Source organism: Castor canadensis, chromosome 6 (assembly GCF_047511655.1).
Source record: "Castor canadensis chromosome 6, mCasCan1.hap1v2, whole genome shotgun sequence".
Lineage (NCBI taxonomy): Eukaryota > Metazoa > Chordata > Mammalia > Rodentia > Castoridae > Castor > Castor canadensis.
Window position 1 is genome coordinate 176,686,424 of NC_133391.1, and position 20,312 is coordinate 176,706,735.

The 20,312-nt window shown below is 55.1% G+C and overlaps 1 protein-coding gene across 5 annotated transcripts; it reads right to left on the reverse strand.

Moving 5' to 3' along the window:
* Nucleotides 1-5,910: 5,910 nt before the first annotated feature.
* Slc6a18 (solute carrier family 6 member 18) lies at nucleotides 5,911-18,486 on the reverse strand. Of its 5 annotated transcripts, none has more exons than XM_074077768.1 (12): nucleotides 18,203-18,486; nucleotides 16,223-16,363; nucleotides 15,893-16,030; nucleotides 15,294-15,490; nucleotides 13,928-14,038; nucleotides 12,984-13,096; nucleotides 11,488-11,616; nucleotides 8,974-9,130; nucleotides 8,082-8,385; nucleotides 7,552-7,711; nucleotides 7,176-7,338; nucleotides 5,911-6,193 (listed from the first exon to the last, which is right to left on the reverse strand). In XM_074077768.1, exons 1-12 carry the CDS (start codon nucleotides 18,360-18,362, stop codon nucleotides 6,002-6,004), a joined length of 1,965 nt encoding a protein of 654 aa, XP_073933869.1. In that variant the 5' UTR covers nucleotides 18,363-18,486; the 3' UTR covers nucleotides 5,911-6,001. The 5 variants fall into 5 exon arrangements, with proteins under 5 accessions (XP_073933869.1, XP_073933870.1, XP_073933871.1 ...); XM_074077769.1 differs by having other exon boundaries at nucleotides 15,294-15,475; nucleotides 18,203-18,485; XM_074077770.1 differs by having other exon boundaries at nucleotides 8,082-8,286; nucleotides 18,203-18,485.
* Between the last annotated feature and the right edge of the window lie 1,826 nt (nucleotides 18,487-20,312).

A 20,312-nucleotide genomic window follows, 5' to 3' on the forward strand; every position in this document is an offset into this window, starting at 1 on the left:
GGATGTGGTGAGATGTGATCCTCTCCTGACGAGGTAAGTGACCAGCTCTCAGTGGCTGCTGCTTGTGGGGGAGGATGGGTGAACTGGGAGATGAGGTGGTGTCTCAGGCCTGCATCCCAGATGTTGGGTCACATGAGGGTTGGTGCCCCAGGCCTCAGGTTGAGCAGGTCTGGGCTGGGCCAGACGCGGTACTTGAAGTTCCAGGTGATGTCAGTGCCACTGATGGGGTGAGCAGGGCCACCGTGACCCTCCTTGCAGGTGTAAGTTTGGTCCTGGGCTGCTGGCTTTTCTGTGCTCTGGCCCCCCAGAGAGATCAGGCAGCAGCTGGCTCTGTCCAGGGTCAACATGGGAGTTAGACGTGGGTAGGGGGCCACAGGAGGTCAAATTTGTGGGCTTACAGCTCAAGGAACAAGAAGGCTGTGTGTTGCTAGAGAGCAAGGCTGGGCCTACCACAGCAGAGGGCTTCCTCCCATGGTGGCCCCAAGGGAGGCCCCTGGGCTGTGCTGGTCAGATTCTGGCCTGGGCTCCATCCTAGCTTTCTTCAGCCTATAGGGTCCCTACGCTGAAAGGGCCGTCCTTAGATCTTTCACCCCCATACGTGTCCACTGGGGTGCAGGTGTTCGCCAGGCCTAGCAAGCAGCCAGGGACCCCTTTGTCTTTGTTCACTGCTGAGGAGGTGCCATGTGCCCCGTAGACAAACATGGCAGCTCCCTGGGGCAGAAGCCAGCTCACAGGGGAGCTGGATAGGCAGAGCCGGAAGAACCTTAGGCAAGACCAGCTGAGCTGGCTGTAGAGGCGCCTAAGTGACATCCAGACAGCTGTGAGCAATTCCAGAGCCTTCCGGGATGTCCCCAATGGAGCCACAAGAAGTGCACCTTGGCCTGCACTAATGCAGCCTGGTAAGCCTTGTGCCAGGGATTTATGGCAGCTGGTATGGCCTTGTTTACCCTGTGGCCTTCAGGGGATCCGGGTGACTAATGTGATGTGTTTATGGCAGGCCCAAGTCCAGAGAACATGTCATATGCACACTGGGTGCCTGAAGCCTCTGTGTAGAGATGAGCATTTGGGGGTCTTGGCAGCCAGCCTGCTGGAGCTGACCCAGCCCCAGGGCAGAGGACACCCGGGGGATGGGAGCAGAACAGGGTGGGGATCCTGGGAACAGAGGTCATGAGTTGGCACTGGACAGAGAATCTACCACCTGACCTGTTTGTGGGGTTTCAATAACAAAACAGGTCGTGTCATTCCCCAGTAAGCATCTCTGAGTGGCCCCGGGATCCTGTTTCTCTTCACTAGGTGCCTTTTGCTTCAGTTTTACTCAGGACCACTTAAATTTCTACCAGAGCAGTAAACCCTAAAAAGACGTGCTCTCATGGGGCTCAACTCAAGAAGCGCTGAGTTCTTGATTTTTAAAACCACTGTGGAGGCCCTCCGATCTTCTCAGAGCCAAACAGAAATAGCAGTATTTAAAAAGGGAAGAAAAAGTATTATTTTTTGTGTGTGTGTTCTGCTAGATCTCAGCCTCATTAAGCTTGCTCACGTGTGAGCCCCATAGGTGAGAGGAATTCACAGTAGGAAAGGAGGGGAAGGGGTTCGAGGTAAAAGCGTGACATAGAAGAAGCAGCAGGAGCTCCAACAAAAGGGGTCATTTCCTTCTGACAGGCTCTCATTGCTGTCCTTCCTGTGTGTGCCGTCACCCTTGGTGTTGGCTCTGTCTGGCCACTTGCATGCTCACCTGGGAGGGAAGCTGTTAGAGCTGGAGGGGTTCCCAAACCTCGGTGGGGTTCAGAATCACCCCAGAAGCTTGTGGTGTGCAGAACAATAACCCCCCCACACACACACAAGATGCCCACATTCCGGTCCCCAGGACCTGTGAATATGCTACCTGACGTGGCAAAGGGTGTCAAGGTGGCAAATGTAATGAAAGGTGCCAATCCACTGACCTTAAGATAGGGAGTTTATCTTGAATTACCTGGGAGGGTCCCATGTCATCACAAGGTCCCTAAAAATAGAAGAGGGAGGATGAAGAGAGAGCTGGGATGCGAGAAACACTCCACCATCCACTGCTGCCTGACAGAGGGAGGAAGGGGCCAGGACCAGGGGACTCCGCGGGCCAGAAGAGCAATCTGCCCAGCCTGCTGGGAGTGATGCTGGCCAGTGAGACCTGTTTCTGACTTTTGCCTGCAGAACTGTGTTTGTGAGGAGCAGCTGAGTTTCAGTGCTCTCACGTGAGACCCATGGCCTGCCCTGGGGGGACTGTGTGCCTCAACAGGACCTCTCACCTTCCTATGGGACGGTCACCTGACTCGCTGGGACGCAGATGCTGACTCAGAGGTGGGGGGCAGTGGGCTTCTGAAGCTTTAAGCTCCCAGATGGACTGAGGCTGCTGGGTGGGGTCCTCATGCTGAGAGGCAGGGTGGAGCCCCTCAGGCTGGACTCAGTTTGATTGGGGCCCAGGCCAGTGGGGCACTCCCAGGTATGTGGAGCGTGGTGTCAGTCCTGGAAAGGAACGACACACCTCCCTGATGGCATCAGATGATAGCTTCAGTGGTCTGCCCTGCTGCGGCCTGTGATGGGGCAGGGCCTGGGTGGGGCTGGCTTTCTTCTCTCTGAGAGTCACCAAGTCCTTGGATTACTATCCACAGTCAGTGTCCCTAGCTCAGCCTGGACTGGAGGCTCACACTCCCTGGCCACAGCAAGTGGGTTCTTTCCTGTGTGGGTCCTAGGTCTCCCCTTCATGGAGGAGGCTACCTTCTTAAAGCTGTGGGAGCTCAGAGGAGCGGCTAGGTTATAGGGTTACCCTTGACCCCGGACATTAGAGGTTCACATCCCAGAACTAATCAGGGCCTTAGTCCACGGATGGAGCTGGCTTGAAGGGAAGTGGCTGGGTGGGGGAGGGAGAGGGAAGGAGAAGGTCATGTGGGTGGCAGGGCCATGTCCATCTCTGAATTGACAGGCCTGTTGCAGCTATGTTGCTTCCAATCCCCCACAGCTGCCCCATGAGAAGGGGGTGTTCCTATGGGGTCCCAGATCCAGCCCGGCTAGCCTGAGGGACAAAATGCTTTCCACAAGGGTGGGGAGGGGCAGGTTGAGGTGGGTGTGGCCACGCAGCTGAGGTCCATTCACCTGTGCTCTCTGCAGCCTCTGCCTTGTCCACCCCTTCCCTGGACAGTGCTTGGGCGGTGTCCCCCCACCTCCCGAGGCCCTGAACCTCAGCATGTGTGGTGGAGGTGGGCGTGCCTCTGCCGTGTTTTGCCATCTGTGCATCTGTCTGTCATCCGCCTGTTGGACCACCTCCTGGCCATCTTCCCTTCTGTCCAGTTATTTCTACAGTTGCACTGAGCTCATGGGCAATATGGAATGTTCTGGAGAGATGAGCATCCTTGCGTCTGCTCTGACCCACCCCGCAGTGGCTGACCAGACTCCAGGGTAGGGGACAAATGCTTGCTGGGGGCATCTCCCAGAAGGTGCCCCCTCCTGAGGTTCCAGGCAAAGCCAGTACCACTTTTGTGATGTCCTGTACACACAGGCTGGGGAACAGGGGCTCCATTCAGCACCCTAGGCGTTTTTAAAATGATATAGTTGAGCCAAATCCTGGTGGCTCATGCCTGTAGAACTAGCTACTCAAGAGGCAGAGATCAGGAGGATCATGGTTCAAATCCAGCCCCAGGGCAAATAGGTCACAAGACCCTATCTCGAAAAAACTCATCACAAAAAAGGACTGGAGTGACTCAAGTGGTAAGAGTCACGCCTGTGAGGCTCCGAGTTCAAACCCCAATGCTGTCAAAAAAAACCCACAAAATGATATAGGAGTGAAATGCAACCTCGGATGCAGTTGGGTTGCTTGTCACATCCCTGATGCCAGCAGTCACTGTCCTTGCTGAAGGTGGATGGTGGGATACACAGGCCCTGTGTGCCACACACCCCTTTGCGTGTTGGCTTTTTTTTTTTTTTTCCATGATGGCAAAGCAAACTCTTTGTCCCAGCTGGCCTTAACCAAGATCCTCCTGATCTCAACAGGGGATTACTAGTGTGAGCCACTGTGTCTGGCTGGGTGTTGGCTTCTGCCAGTTGGTGATGACAGCGCCTTGGACAGTGGCTGTGGATTTGACTAGCAGTGCTTCTTCCTCACCTTTTTTTGGGGAACCATCCCTATCTTCCTGTGACTCCCACCCCCCTGAGGTCAGGTATGGCACCCCTGTCCTCCGTCCCTCTCATCTCCAGGCTTAGCAAGTCAGCCTCCCTGCCATCTGATGTCAGATTCTAGAGAATCTAGTTGCTTCCCTTCCCTGCCAGCTCTCTGCAGTCCTTGGCCACAGCCAGCTGACTTCCGAGCCCTCCCCAGGGCTCCCCCATCAGCTTCCCTGCATCTGATGTCACACTCTAGAGAAGGTAGCAACTCACCCAATCACAAGCCAAAAGGACCTTGCAAATCCATGAAGAGGCCCCATCTAAGAAAGTTGCCCGAGAGCAGAATGGGGAGAGAATCCTCTGGGCTTCTAGATCTGGTGGGGCCTGAAACCCACCCTTGGTCTTAGCCAGTTCTCAGATCCAGTGACTGCCATGTGGTTTGGGTTCATTTTGTGTTGGTTATGACAGAAAGAGGACTGACTAGTAAGCAACAATGCCCCAAGTTTTAGGGAAGGTCGCACAGGGCAGGGCTGTAGGGCTGTCCTCTGAAGTAGCCTCACCTCACACGGTAGCCTCCTTTTGTTCATTTTCACACCCCTCCCGCCTCATGAGAGGTAAGGAAAGGTGTCAAAATCTGTGGTCTCAGGGAGCTTCAGGTGGGTATGCCCTGGAGTCAACTCCGTGTTTAATACTCATCTGTTCTGCAGGTGGGCAGCCCTGCATGTGCCTTTGTTTACTCTGGGGTCTGAGCTGGACATGGCAAGGTGGCTCCCGGCAGGCTGGACATCCCTAATCCCTAGTGATACAGCGTGGGTTGGAGTTTCAGCACCACGGACAGCACCATCTTATTGGTACTTAACAAAACACCAGGGACCCCTCCCCCCGCCCCCAGGCTGTTCTTTCAACCAGAAGCCATGGTTGTGCTTCTCTGTGTCCCAAGTCAAAAGTGAGCCTCTGTGTCCAAGCTGCACACTTTAGAGCTGACCCTGGCTCCACATTGCTTTTGGGGGGAGGGAGGAAGGGAGGGGGCAGTTGGGTGTCTGAGCCGTTGAGGACTGGGGAGTCATCTGGCTGTGGGTAAGGACTGCAGAGGGCTAGCAGGAAAGGGAAGTGACCAGGATTGAGTGAGTGGATGATTGAGTGAGTGTTGCTTCTGACCCCAGAGAGAGCTGAAACATTGAATGATTAACCTTTTTGGAACTTCTAGACAAAAATTAGACACTAGGAAAATAAAAATGGCAACACACGGCATTTGTCAGAAATAACACCAGGACTTCCTTAGCCTGTACCTCCTGTTGGCACTGGTGGGGAGAACTCCTTGGTCCTCAGTGTATCTGCATGTGTAGGTGTTCCCACAGATCTGGTGACCTGGGCTGATTTGAATGAAGAACAGGGACTCTCTGCTTGCTGGGGGGCTTCCCTTCCTGAGCTCAGCCCCTCCTGGAAGATCAGCCTTGCGGTGGGTGCCGATAATGGCTGTCGTGGAGGCCCCACATGTAAAGGGCTTGTAGACCCCTACATGGCAGTTGGGATGCACCTACCACTGTGCTGACTGAGCCTGCTCAAGGCTGCCCCAGTCAGTACGGATTCCCAGGTTAACAAATGGCCAAACAGACCATGCCCCGTGGGAACTGATTTGGGGACATGGCATCAGGGGGACATCCAGAACTCAAGGATGGGACACTGCATGGCTGCCTGGAGCCCAATTTTGTGGAGACATCTCTCGCCCATTTGGAGGACAGCATGAACTCTGGAAAGAGCCCAGAAACAACAGTCATGTGGTCCCAGCAGTGGACAGTGTGTAATGAGGTTGGGTCTGAGTGGCAACAGGCCAGGGGCTCCCATCCCACCCCGTCTGCCCCCGCTTGGTCCCTCAGCAGCCTCTGTGGTCCTGCAGCTTTGGACCAGCATCTGGTTGTGCATCCCTCTGCCCCTGTCTGTGCCGGGCCAGCAGCCGAGTCAGTGCAGTCATTGGGATCCACAGCATGGGCAGAAAGGACAGAAGAATGCAGACAACCTGCACCCAGGCCGGGTAGAACTTCTCTTCCCGCAAGGGGAACTGCTCCTGGAGGGAGGAGAGCACACTCAGATGGGTGCCCTGGGCCGTGGTCACGTCCCTCCAGCCTAAGTGGAGGTAGGCTGACCCTCGCCCACTGCAAACTTGAGCTGAGTGGCAGCTACACCTCCCCCTCTTCCTGAGACAGGAGCGAGAGCACACAGGTTCCAAGGTAGATGAAAGTGGAAGAGGTGTGTCCAGGGCCTCCCGTGGGACCCACTCTGGGTCCTCAGATTTCTCCTCTCTGACATGATCACACCACTTTCCCACTTCAAGGGCCTCCTGAGAGGCCGGCTGGGTAAGGAGCATGTGGCTCTAACAGGGACAGTGCCCACGAAACTCTCCAGAGGGAAATTATCCTCTTCCCCCATCCCTTCTGTCCTGCCAGGGCTCTGTTTCTAGGCCAGAATTGGAGAGGAGTTGCACCCTTGAAGATGAAGTTTTGAGCTGTGCATTTGGAGCAGATGGGGCTGGAAGGGACCAGCGCCATTGAGAGCACAGCCCGACGGCGGGAGGGTCTGGAGCTGTGCAGAAAGCCTGGGGCCACACTGCTGGCAGGAGACCCATCTTCACGCCACTTGTCTGCCACAGTCACAGAATGAGGATTGGGGGCTGCTTGTTGCCCCCTCACCTCACCCCAGCACACAAGAAGGATGGGATGAAGTCCATATCCCTAAGTGGGGGGTTTGTGGGACATGTGAGGGCCCCAGAGTCTGGACACCGCTGGGCTCACTCCACAGTCCACTCACTGAGGCCACTGCTCCAGGTTGCCTGGGGTTACAGAGTTGGCTCTGATCCCACTAGGGACACTGGCGTGCCAGTGGCCTCAAACTTCAGAAGAGCCATCTGTTTACATCCCCAGCTGGCCAAGGCACGCTGCTGTGTAAGGCATGAAAGTCCATGTGTGGGTCATCTGAGCCCCAAGTGTCTCTCTGAGGGTAAGCAGAGCGCAGGGGCCCAGGGATCCCACACTCCCATACAAAGAACCTACATATTGGGGATTCCAGGCCTTGTAGCTGGGCGGCCTCTGGGCCAGGAGGGCGATGTAGGACAGGAAGATGCTGAGGAGCAGCAGGGGACTCACTACCCGCCATGTCAGCCGCCAGTAGAGGTTGGGCCGTCGCCCTGTCATCCACTCAATGTCGTCACAGAACCTGCGTGAGACACCAGCTCATGGCGAGGCCCATGGGTGGTCCATCCTCAAGGCCAGGAGCAGTGGGAAGCCAGCCTCAGCCTGGACCCTGGGGAGCCTCATCAGAGTGCTCCTGGGGTCTGAGCAGCTGGGATCTGCACCACCAGTCCCATCCCTATCCCTATTCTGCGCTGGTGGGGCCCCAGAGGACCCCTCCATGGGGAAGACAGCTCACCTTTTTATTCCGTAGACGTAGATGACCCCAACCACCTCAAAGAAGGCAAAGATCAGCAGGTTCAGAGAAGCTGCAAAATTGTCAAAGATCTCCAGCCAGTAGCTTCCAGACTGCAGTGTGAAGTAGGTGGACGAGAGGAAGCAGACTAGGCAGGCCATCCCTGGGACAGCAGGGGGGGGTGAATGGGGCATCCAGGGGAAGGGGCTCCCAGCTTCTGCAGGACACTGCTCAGGTCTCCCTGCCTTCCAGCCCCTAGCTCCTTTCTCCTCCATCTCTCCCTATGAGGTGTCCAAGGAAGGACCTGCTCAGAATGGGGTTTTGGCCTCAATGGGCATGGGGGAGGGGAGGCTTCCCTTGCCCCAGGGCTCCCACGTTGCCACTGGGACTTCCGACCCTGAGAGCGGCAGCCTGACCCAGCTTCCCATGGGACTCAGGCACAATCCCTAGAGCTCGGAGGGGCCATTTAGACAGCAGGCTGGGAGGCTAGACCAGGAGGACAAACCTTCCAACTGTCCGAGCTAGCCACTCACCAGTCAGGGCCTCCTTCGGTGTGCCTCTGGGCAAGAGCTTCATGTCCAGGAGTGGTGTGATGACTGCCTCCATGTTCCCAAACATGGAGGACAGGCCCAAGGTGAACAGCATCCCAAAGAAGAGCACAGCCCACCCCGGAGCCCCGGGCATGTGCAGGACGGCTTCTGTGAAGACGATGAAGGCCAGGCCTGGGCCTGAGGCACTCTGTAATACAGGGCTGTGCTGTGGGACACGGGTGTGCACATCTGCCTGCAACACACGTGCATGCCTGCACATGTGTACACCCACCGTGCCACGTGACATCTGCAACACAGGCACACACTTGCCTGTAACACATGTGCATGTCTGCACACATGAACACACCCACCCGTGACACGCATGGCGCCCACCATCGACACACATGCACCTCTCCTGCAATACATGTGTGCACCCACCCACGACAAGCATGCACACCTGCCCATGACACAGGTATACACACATTTCTCTTGACGTCAGGAACTGAGACATGACCCTTGCCCTTCTGGGAATACAAGCCACAGGTGCTCCTCTGAAGGAAAGGGAACTTTTCTCCTTGACTAAGGGACAGCATCCAGGTGAGCAGGGCAGGCACCATGAGTCACTCCCCCAGAACCTGACTGCCTCCTCCCGACTGCCGTTCCCAGCCTAGCGTTCCTGGATCCCGGCCATCCACTGGCCTCTGAGACCCAAGCTGTGAATGTTCCCTCCTGGGCTCTATGCACAGCAATGCCTGCTCCCTTGGATCAACCTTGACTGGGGTTCATGGCCCCTAGGCCTGGCTGGGCCTAGATGTGTGGGAAAGGGTCTCAGTCATGTGCAGTGAAGTAAGGGGTCCTCCACGGTCCTGTACATGGCCCACCTGGTCTGAGGTACCTTATCCAGAAAGTCTTGCAGCTGGCAAGCCTTCAGAGACAGCTGGGCCACCCTTTCCGGCTGGGTGACATTCAGGAGCATGAGGACAGCTGAGTAGTTGTCCCTGGGGATGCTCTCCTCGGGGAGGTCGAACCCATTGATGAGGCTGAGGATGTTGCTGTGGGGATGGAGAGAGGCTGGTGGGTGTGATGTGGGTGCTGGCATCGACCAGCAAAGGTTCAGGGAAAGACAGGAGTGAATGCAGCATCCCCAGTGAGGCTCAGTCCCTCCTGGTTCCCTTTGGGGTCCCCTGGACACCTGTGTCAGGCCAGCACTTGGTAGACACTTGTCCATGCCACACACATGGAGGCGGCTGTTTTCTGTGGGTGCAAATGAGGAGAGGCTGCTTCCTGCCTCAGGACAGGGCAGCTTCAGGCAAGGGCATCAGCTTCTCAAGGTTTGCTGGGGTGGGGGGCTTCCATGCCCACTTCCGCTCCCTTAGAAGGGTCCTATGGCTTCAGAACTGGAGGTTCAAACACAACACCATGGACTGGCCCTCAAGGGTCACACACATCTCCGTGGCAAACATCTTTTCGGGGTGACTCTGCTCCCCAGAGAGGTGCTTATGTGCACCTCAGGGTCAGCTTGGCTGTTCCACCAAGTGGCCATCCACTGTGCAGCCTGATCTCACTGTCCACCTTCTCACCGAAGTTCACTGGGTATCCCAAAGCAATCCCCATGCTCCTCCCCCACGCACACCAGTGCTGGGGATGAAACCCAGAGCCTCACGAATGATAGGAAGCCTCTGCCGCTGGGCCACTCCCCAGGCCACGCATTGTGCACTTTTGTGGCTATATTCAGACATTCAAAGAGTGACAACATTTTGAGTCACTGACATGCAGGCTCCACCAAGGTGGAGTGAGCCATGCTCAACCTCCTTGTTTCAGTCCATTCTGCAAACACATGTCCTTTCAATGGCCTATTGAATGCCATGTTTTTCACGTTTTTGCTGGTGATCTTGCTGTTTCAAATGGTCCTAAACAAGTCAGGTATGGTGGCACAGACCTGTCATTCCAGGTACATGGGAGGCTGTAAGTAGGAAGCTCCAAAGTCAGCTCCCAGAAAAAACACAAGACCCTTTCTGAAAAGTAACGAAAGCAAAAGAGGCCCCGGTACAGAAGGTGCCTAGCAAGCCGGGCCTGAGTTCAGCAAGCAGGGCCTGAGTTCAAACCCCAGTGCAGAACTGCTGCCTTGTGTGCTGGGCACAAGACAACTGTCATCAGCTTCATGGACAAGATGCAAATGTCACTGAGCTTCTCCAGGTACTGGAGTCCAGCTCCAATGCACCAGTACTGCATGTTAAGTAAGGGGTCCTTAAACAGAGACACAAGAAGCAGGTGATGAAGATGTGGCAGAAGCTTGCAAGAACCTGATCATGAATGTCCCCAGAGCAGCAGCCCAGCATTCCCTGACTCAGAGTTTGCAAGATTCACTTTGCAAGATTTTTCAGGGCACAGCGCTGTGACTAGTGAGAGTCTGCTGGGTTGTAGTCCAGTGTGGCAGTCTCTGGCTGACTTTGGTAGAGCCAAGGCCCTGGTAGAACACAACCAGGCATCTGATGTTCTTTTTAATTATGTCATGGAGAAAGCAAAGATTGCACTAGCTGGATTCAGTCTTGATGTTTCCCACAGTCACAGAGGCAGGGAACAGTCCTCTGCCCTTCAGGAGTCATGCTGTTTGCGGGGGTCTGGGCACTGTGCCCTCTCTGGAACTTTCCACAAGCTGCACAAACTGCTTGCAGCTTTTGGAGCTTGGGGTTCAGGCTCAGCTGGTGTGGCAGCTCTGTCTTCTGCATCCCCCTCTGTGCAGATGGGGTTAGAGCAAGTCATCCCCCTCAGTGCTATGGATGCCTGGGTGGGTTGGCCTGGGCACCGCACATAAAGCAGCATCCCTGGCCTCCACCCACTGGATGCCCGGAGCGCTCTCCCTCCTTCCCAGCCAGTGTGCCAACCAAAACTGTCTCCAGACCTTTCCAGTGTCCCCACTGGGGGCAGAATGACCCATGTTCAAGGAGTCTTCCTGCCTCTTAAGCATCAGCTAGTAAATGTTCCTCAGCTCATGGCCACATCATAGTCTCTGTCTCTTCTGTGTTTTTCACTGTCTCTTCTAAGGACACCTGCCATTGGATTTAGGACTGCCCTACTCCCAGATGACCTCAGCTCAGTTTTTACCTTAGTTCCATCTGCAAAGACCCTTTTCCAATCAGGTCACATTTTGAGGTTTCCAGCAAATGGGAACTTTTTTTTTTTTTGGTGGTGGTACTGGGATTTGAACTCAGGGCTTCATGCTTGTTAGGCAGGCATGCTACCACTTGAGCCACTCCACCAGCCCTAGACAGGAACTTTTTGGGGACACAGTTCAACCCATTCCCCTGAGGAGGTAGGACAGGTACCTACTCTTTTTGCATGTGTGGGTGCCAGTTGGCGTGCACCTGTGGGCCATGATCTGTGAAGCTCGGATGACACCTGTGCTCACCTGTCCAGGCACTGCCCATAGTCATTGTTTGCCTTGAACCCCATGATGGAGAAGATGGTGATGGACGCATATAGGGAGGTCATGCTGTTGACCAGGCTGATGATCACAGCGTCCTTCTCACAGTTGTTTCTAGAAATAAGCACAGGCCCATCACAGGCTTTGTGGTTCACAACTGAGCTTAGCTCAGGAGGAAATGGGTTTCCCTTCTCAGTCCCTCCCCATCCCATGATGCCCACTCTGAACCCAGAGCCTCATAGCTATTCCTGTGCTCTCAGGGACTTAGCTCCTCCTTGTGCCCTCTGCACCCAACCCAGTTCAAGGCCACTGAGGGTCTGAAACACAAGATGCCTCAGGACAGTAGGGAGTCCAGGGCTGGAGTTAGTGGAAGGCCCGGACCCCTCCCAAGGCATCCTTGGGAGTCTGTCTCTAAGAAGATGTACACACAAGTGCACTCTGAGTGAGTTCAGTGTGTCAAACACAGGTACTCAGAGCCACCTAGGGTCCCGGCTTGTAAGTCTTAAAGATGGCTGGAGAGCACAGCCACCCAGAGGCCTCAGCCCCCACCTCATCCACCCAGCCCTGAGTGGGCAGAAAGGCTGCTGATTACAGGAAGTTTGTTTGAAGTCCATCACATGTGGCCTCGCCTTGGCCCTCTGAAGTGCTGTGTGCACAAGCAGACCTCAAGAAGCAGCCTCTACACTTCTGCACCAAGGTGACCAAGGTCAACACACTGTACTTAGGCTTTTATGGCCCTTGCATCAGACACATTTTGGCTCAGTCTGAAGGAACTGTGACGCTGTCTGAATCAAAATGAATCACTTGTGTCAGCTGCAACAAAAACCAACACCAGGAGGCTGTGAACAAGGGGAATTCACATGCGGTTGCCTGGTGTTAACTATCACAGCGGGTGTGCTGACCACAACTTTGCATGGAGGCCACCAAAACCTCACACGAGAAGCACTTCTACAAGGACATCTGCCAAACAACTGTCTGGTCAACCTCAAACTGTCGCCACCCTGGTTATTAGTCACTGTGGCCAAAGGTAATTGTCAAAATACCTTGTGTAATCCTCTTCATTTTTTGCCTTAATAACTTCCCCTTGCCTCACTGTCTTTGAATACCCCATCATTTACCATGGCACGTGGACTCTCAGGCTCTCCTATTTCCAAACCGACACCACTGCCCTCTGGAGCATCTCGGGTTGCCTTTTCAGACTGACATGGCTGGAGCTTTGCTCCTGGTATGATGAGTGATGAGTCCCCTGGGAGGTGCTAAAAGCTGCATGGAGGCCTAACCTGTCAGTTCCAGGGATGACTCAAGGAGATCTGTGGGGGTCGTGGCCCGGCACAAGGCTCCCACCCCAGGTTCACACAAGGTTGTCCTCGTCCCACAGGGTATTAGTCCCAAGATAAAGACGTGCTTGCTGTGTCTCCCTCAGGTTCACTGGCTCAGCACCACGGCTGTAAAGGAGTCCACACCTGGAGCCGGCTGCCTACCTGGGCGGGTTGTAACTTGCAAAAGCAATGTGTCCGCCAAAGGCCAGGGACAGAGAGAAGAAAATCTGGGTGGCTGCATCCAGCCACACCCGGGGATCTTGAAGAATGTGCATCTGGAATGAGGGAGGCCTTGTCACACAGCAGCAAGTCACACCCCCGGCCACTTCAACTGTTCTAGAACCTTGCTAGCTAGCACTTCAGGAGGGAGTGGGCCTAGAGGGGCAGTGCCATCTATCCTTTGATGAGGCTGACAAACCTGTGGTTCCGCTGGGTCCACGTGAGAGCATGCACGCACAGGGCTTTGGCACTATTTACTCAACCATCCCAGGCCTGGTGGTTCAGGCCATCGGGGGGGATCTAGGGTAGGGACCATCTGTGCACACTGTTAGTATGATAGCTGCCAGGGTCCTGGGCAGACTCGCACACCTCCTCTGGCTTCTGCTGGTTCCTTGGGCATACGCACTGTGTCTGGGTGATACCCTAACACTTAGGGAGGGCATGCTGTGCAGCCGCCAGGATCCTGGACAGTATGGGGTGGTCTAGAAAGGGTCTCAAGCCCTCTTGGTCCTGTGGCTCCCTGTTACAGGAGCCAGGGCTGGAGTCCAGCACCTACTCAAGGCATAAGACACTTGGGTCACCAGCCAGCCTCTCCCCTGTGTCAGGTGCCGCTCCCCTAACCTCCCTCATGTTGATCTCCACTCAGACATCCAAAGTTGCTAAAGCCCACATGTCCCAAGCCAAAGTCCTCTGCAGGCTGCCTCTTGCTCCAAACCCCTCCTAAGACCCTACACCCCTCCCACCTCACCTGTACAATCCTGACTGAGCTTACTCTGACCACTGGACAGCCCAACTTCCTGTCGCCTGCCTCCTGGCTGCTCCCACCACCAGGGAGGGGATGAGCCACTGGGCCATTGTCCTGGCTGTGTTCCCTCCGGCCCACTTACATTGGGAGTGAACAGGTAGACCAAGCCATCTGCTGCCCCTGGCAAGGTCAGGCCTCGGATGAGGAAGATGGTCAGGACCAGGTAAGGGAACAAAGCTGTGAAGTAGATCACCTGGAAGGACACTTGGGCGTTAGGCTTGGAATACTACAGATGTCATCAGAAAAGCCTTTGGAGAAGCAGGTGGACAGGACTGTAGGCACTTTAGCGGTGGGGTGCAGGCTGGGGTCAAGCTGGGGTCAGGGTCCTGGTTTGGACTCATCAGGAACATCACACCTGACTTTGTTTTCACATTTGTGCCCCTGTGGGGTCAGCCAAGGTAGGCATTGACCTCCGGAGAGGCAAGCCTCTGTCTAGGAGAGGGCCTGAGCCCTGGGCTGTGCACCTCCTCCTTCTCCCCTTCTGCAGCCTCTATTCCAGGCTTCCCCTAACCCTACAGCTTCCTCTTCCCCTCCCTGTCCTCCTCTTTCTGAACCTCCCTCTCCCCCTTCCTGCACTCTACTCTAGCTTCCCTTTCTGCAGTCTCCCCCTCCCGAGTGGCTCTGGCCTCCATGCCCATCTCTCCTGGGCACCCTCATTTCTCACCTTGTGTCCTTTCCCCACCTCCAGACTCGCTTCTGTTCACACTCCGGGCTCTCTTACCCTTGCTGTGTGGCCAGCACCCTCTTTCTCCCACTCTCTTCACCCTGACACCCCCAGCTGGCCGCAGGGCAGGGTCCTGGGCTGCACCTGCCCACACCCCTTTCCTCCAGGGCAGGGTAGTCATCAGCTGGGTGTGGGCAGGTTCTGCTCACTGGGTGTACACTGGCAAATTATTTGTAGGTGAATGCAAAATATAATGAGCGTCTTAAAATCCACAAAAAGCTCAGCTATCACTTGAAGACAGGCAAGTGAGCAGTGCACACCATGACCCCACAGAGCCCCACACCAGCACACAGAGCTCCCATGCCAACAAAGGGGACGGCAAGGAATCACAAAATATACTCAGAAAAAGAGAGAAATGGGAACAAGGAACAGATGGACAAACAGAAAGCAAACTAATGATAGAACAAAACCCAACCATGCTGGTAATCACATGAAATGTAAATGGTCTAAACGCCCAAGAAAGAGGCAGAGATTGGGTGAAAAAGACCCACTTTCAATCTGAAGACAGAGAGAAGGGTAGGCATGCTATGCTAATGCGTTACAGGAAAGCTGGGTTGGCGGTCAGCGGTCAGGTCCAGAGTTGAGTGTCACCAGGTAAAGGAAGCATTCTCCAGGAAGACACAGCGACCTCATGAAAGCAGGTCCCTTACACCAGAGCTCAGAGGCAGTGTGGGGAGAGTCCTCAGAGCCGAGGACGGGGAGGGGTCCTGGTCCTGCGGCTCACCTTGCCTGTGCTCTCAATGCCTCTGATGACGCACAGGTACACAACCGCCCAACAGGTGGCCAGGCAGAGGAGCAGCCACCACTGGATATTACCACTGTCACTGATGTCAGCCGTGATGTTTAGCGTCTTCCGGTACCAGAAGTAGTTCACGGTGCTGCTGCCCTGGCACTCTTGCACGAACCCTGGAGCCAGGAGGACTATCATGGTCTGGCCTCAGGCTGGGGCTATCTGGCCCGCTGCCCCAAGCACTGCCCGAGAACCACGGGCTCCACTGCAGCTGGCCTTGCACTTGAGCTGCTCCCGAGCCACTGCTCAGGACATCCACACTGCTTCCCTTTAGGGCCCAGGAGCCCCTTTTTGCTTCTCTTTGCCTGAGGCTGGGATGGAGAAGCATCTGCGAGAAGCTAAGTGCCTTCTAATGAATGGACTGGGGGTCCTGGTAGCCCCTGCGCCCAGCAGATAACCAGAGATCAACAAAGAAGGTAAAGGGCTGGATTTCAGATGTGCTTCCCAGGGAGACTGTGGAGGACACCCAGCGCTCATCAGCATTTGTCCTAGCATCTGGGCACCAGGGTCACCAAGATCCGCACAGCCCTCACCTGTCCTGTTGAGGTTCATCGGGCAGGTGCTCCAGGGCAGTGGATGCTGGAAGGAGTTGAGGAAGAACCACAGAACCCACGTGAGGACGGTGTTGTAGTACAGGCTGACCAGGAAGGATATTGTGAAGCAGCCTAGGCCTGTGGATATGGGTGGCGTGCCCAGAGCCAGTGAGAATAGAATAAAACAATAAATAAAATAAAATCCTCCACACACAGGCCGACTGAAATGGCAGCTTCCGTGTCCTTCCAGAGTGGCCTTCACAGGCACGCTTCTGCGCCCCCGCCCACCCAGGACGACCCGCCCTGGAGCAGTTTGTCGGGTGTGCACACCTACTCCACCGAGGTAAGGGGAGATGGTCTTCCACACCCCAATGCTGCCCCTCCGCAGGCGCTGGCCGACGGCGAGCTCCAGGTGGAATAGTGGAATCCCCTCGAAGACCAGGGCAATGAGGTAGGGGATGAGGAAGGCCCCTGGAAGGACAAGGGGTCAGTGGACAGCCACGGACTGCACTTGGCAGACCTGAGCAGTCAGGGCCTCTGCTGTGGTTATTGAAATATGGACAGACATCTTGGTAGTGCACCTGACATTTTGAGTGGCCATGCTCCTGGGCAAGGCCACACAGACAGCAGGGGCAGCAGAAGCCCAGGGGAGACGCAGGACGTCTAACTTGGACTTTAGGGCTTCAGATCTTTCTCTTTCTTTTCTTTCTTTCTTTCATTCTTTTCTTCTTCCTTCCTTCCTTCCTTTTTCTCCCTCTTCCTCCCTCCCTCCCTCCTTCCCTTCTTCCTTTTTTCTCTCTTCTCTCTCTCTCTCTCTCTCTCTCTCTCTCTCTCTCTCTCTCTCTCTCTCTCTCTCTCCCTCCCTCTCCCTTCCTCCCTCTCTCTTCAGGGTCTTGTATAGCTCAGGCTGGCCTTGAACTCATGATGGGATTACAGACATGACCACCACACTCCATGCCTTGGGTGCTTTCCGAAATGCCCTCAAGGGCCTCCCTGGTGGGGAGGAGATCAGAGGCCAGGGTGTCCTCCTACCCCAACCCCATCCGGACCCCACACCCTGGGTGGCAACCACGCAATCCCTCTCCCTCTTTCTGCGTTTGCAAATGCTCTACGCGTGATTTCTTAAATCAGAAAAGCAGTTGTTCCTTATTACAAGGGAAGTGGTATTAGCTGCTCTTTTTCTGCCACCCATGAAGGTCTCTGTCTACCTCATGGCCACTAGGGTGACTGATTTGCCTTTGGAGGGGTTATACTCCCCAGTCAGACAAACTGAGCCCACAGGTTCTCATCCCTGCCTGTCTCCCAGGTGGAGGCCACCGTGGCCCCTTGAAGACACACTCCCATGATTCCAACTGACGGAGCAGTAAGACAGTTCTGTGGCCCTGGGGGACCATGGGTCTTATAGGAGCTGAGTCATCTGGGGACAGGTTGATCTGGCATCTTAGCATGGCCCCAGAAAGGTACAACTCTCCCATGGCACCTGGGGACAACATTGGGGGTTGTCCACATCAGCTCCCAAGTGCAGCAGCACCTGTCCGTCCCCTCCCTGGATACAGCAATGTGATTGCTGTGTGTTTGTGGCCACATAAAGAGAAGCAGGTGCCTAGAGCAAGGAGTGGCTTTGCTGGTGGGGGTGCTCAGTCCTTTCATTACTGGGCCTTTGTGGACGGGGAGTTAATGACCAATAAAACAATGCCAACAAGCTGGGCATGGTGGCTCATGCCTATAATCTTAGCTACTTGGGAGGCAGAGGTAGGCGGACCATGAGTTTAAGGCCAGCCTGGGCAAAGTTAATGAGATCCTATATCAAACAAAAAATAAAAGGGCTAGGGCTTTAGTTCAATAGTAGAGAGCTTGCCTAGAAAGCACCAGACCCTGAGTTCAATCCCCATCACCGAAAAACAAACAAACAAATAAACAAAACTACCACCAAAGTCCTGGATGTCCTGCACTGCCCCTGGGCTCTTGGGAAGCTGCCGTGGGGGTGGCATGTTGACAAACTCCAGGATGTGCACAGAGCCTGGAGGAAATCAGCCCCAAGTCCAGCTGGACACTGGTTTCTTAAAAGAGCTACACTCAGGACTGGAGTGGGGACGTTGTGCCCTGACCCCAGTATGGAAGTTCCCGGAGATCCTGGAAGGCTGGACGGGTCTCAGAGGCACTGGACTCTTCCTTGGGCAATGGTTGAATTACAATTTCTAGGGAGGGTTAGCTCCCACCTAAGGACTGGGGATGAGCTATGGACACGACAAGCCACACAGGTTCAGTTCTCCCCACCAAGGATGCAGCCCAGGCCGGGACGGGGCTTACCTCCTCCGTAGGTCTGGCACAGGTATGGAAATCTCCATATGTTCCCCAGCCCCACGGCAAACCCAATGCAGCTGAGGAGGTACTGAAACTTGTTGTTCCACTTGGGCCTCTCATCCTCACTGTCGTCCACAAGCGGACCTGGCCCCACAGCCTGGGCCATGCTGAGCAGTCACCCTGGGTGTAGGTGTAAGGTGGACACCTCACTGCACACAGCCCTGGACAGTCCTCTGGAACGTAGGCTGGAACATGGGAGCCACGGGCAGTCAGTCCATCCTCAGAGCTATTGCTTCGTTTATTTAAAGGAGCCAGTTAATTGGTAACTGGTGCCAGGTTCCTGCCTGTCTCCACAGCCCCATCCCCTCTCCCAGGCTTCATGTCCCATGCAAACACCTGGGCCTGCTGCCATCACACAGCTCAGGCATGGCTGCCTGCTCTCCAGGGACTCAAAGGACTCCAGGGTGAACCATTCTGTGGCTCTTTAAAGCAATTTACTTTGAAACTCAGCTGGCAGTTCTGAGGTATTTGTAGGTTCACATTCCATAAGGGACAGGAAAGAAGACCCCTGTACCTGGTCCCAGTTGGTAGTGGTGACATCTCTCATAGCTCCCACATACAAGCACTCCATCACCTGGAGGCTGCATACCACCCTTTCTTGGCTGCTGGTCTCACAGAGCCCCTGGCACCGGGAAGCCGTCTGCAACCGCGCTGGTTCACAGAGGTTCTATAAATGGAGTCATGGTATGGGGCCCATGCTGTCGCTCAGCACATCCAGGAGGTCTTCTGCTTGTCACTACCAGTGCTCTGTTCTTGTGGACACACTTATCACTGGTCCAAACCAGGGCCTGCTGAGGACACCATGCCAGTCCCATTTGGGCTTTTGCAGGTGCCACTGCCGTAAGGACTGAGCTCTGGCCCTGCTTGGACGTGGTCTTCACACCTACAGCATGGGTGCCGGCAAGGGCACCGCTGCCTGTTTGACTGTGCCACATTTAGTTGAACCCATACTTATTTTCGAGCTTCTCAGGTTGTCTGACTATAACCTTTGTGGCTAGTTCCAAATGTTCCTGTTGTGAACCTGTCCAGAAACCCCCTTCCACCCCCACTCAGGCTGCACCTGCTCCAGGCCTTGTCACGGAGCTGAGGACCCCAGCTCCAGGAGCTTGGAGGGTGGGCAAGCAGGGCTAACGTCTCCATTGCTGCCCCGGGCATCTGACAGGACAGGGTGACACCACGTCTGCCTGCTGGGTCCAGTTTAAAGGGGCACCCTGGCTTCTGGATTTCCTTCCTCCTGACGCTTCTCCCATGAGCAGGCCGAGGGCCCCTGCATCTGTAATTCTCACATTCCGCTGGGCGCCAGTCTCTCAACTGTGAAGCTGCGACTCCAAATATGTGAGTTCCAGAAGCCAAGGCCACAGTGAACATGTTTTTAGAAGATTCTTTTCTTCTTTTTTTTTTCTGTCTTGGAGATGGAACTCAGGTTAAGCAGATGTTTCATACCTGAGTCACGTCCCAGTCGTTTAGCTTTTGTAATTTGTTTTTCAGATAGGATCTCACACTCCATCTGAAAATGGCTCAGGCTGACCTTGAACTGCCATTTTCCTTCCTCTGCCTCCCAAGTAGCTAGAACTACAGGTGTGTACCACCATGCCTGGCAGAAGACCCTTCTACGAGCAAGAGGAAAAAGCAAGGAAAGTATTGAGGGAAAGGAGGCAGGGAGAGGAGGCAGACGAGAGTCCCGTGCAAGGGTGGCATCTCTTCCAAAGTCACCTGTGCCCTGGCATGTCTCAAACAATTCTGCTTTTCCTGCTTCCCTGGCCCGGCCACTCCTGCTCCCAGCTGACCTCACCTGCAGCCCCTACATCCTGAGGGCAAAGGTCCTCCACACGCACCTGCCAGTGGGCAACGGAAGGTGACACCTATCACCTGCCACATCCTATTCTTAGTCCAGCTCACAGTGGACAGCTCACTGCAGACCACAGTGTCCGGGCTTCTTTAGAGAAATCTCCCCAAACCAGACCCTGGCCAACACATGGGGGCCAGGCCCTTCAACCTCACTGCCCCGCCAAGTTCATCGTGTCTGCCTTGGGCCCCACTCGGTTCTGTGTCTACA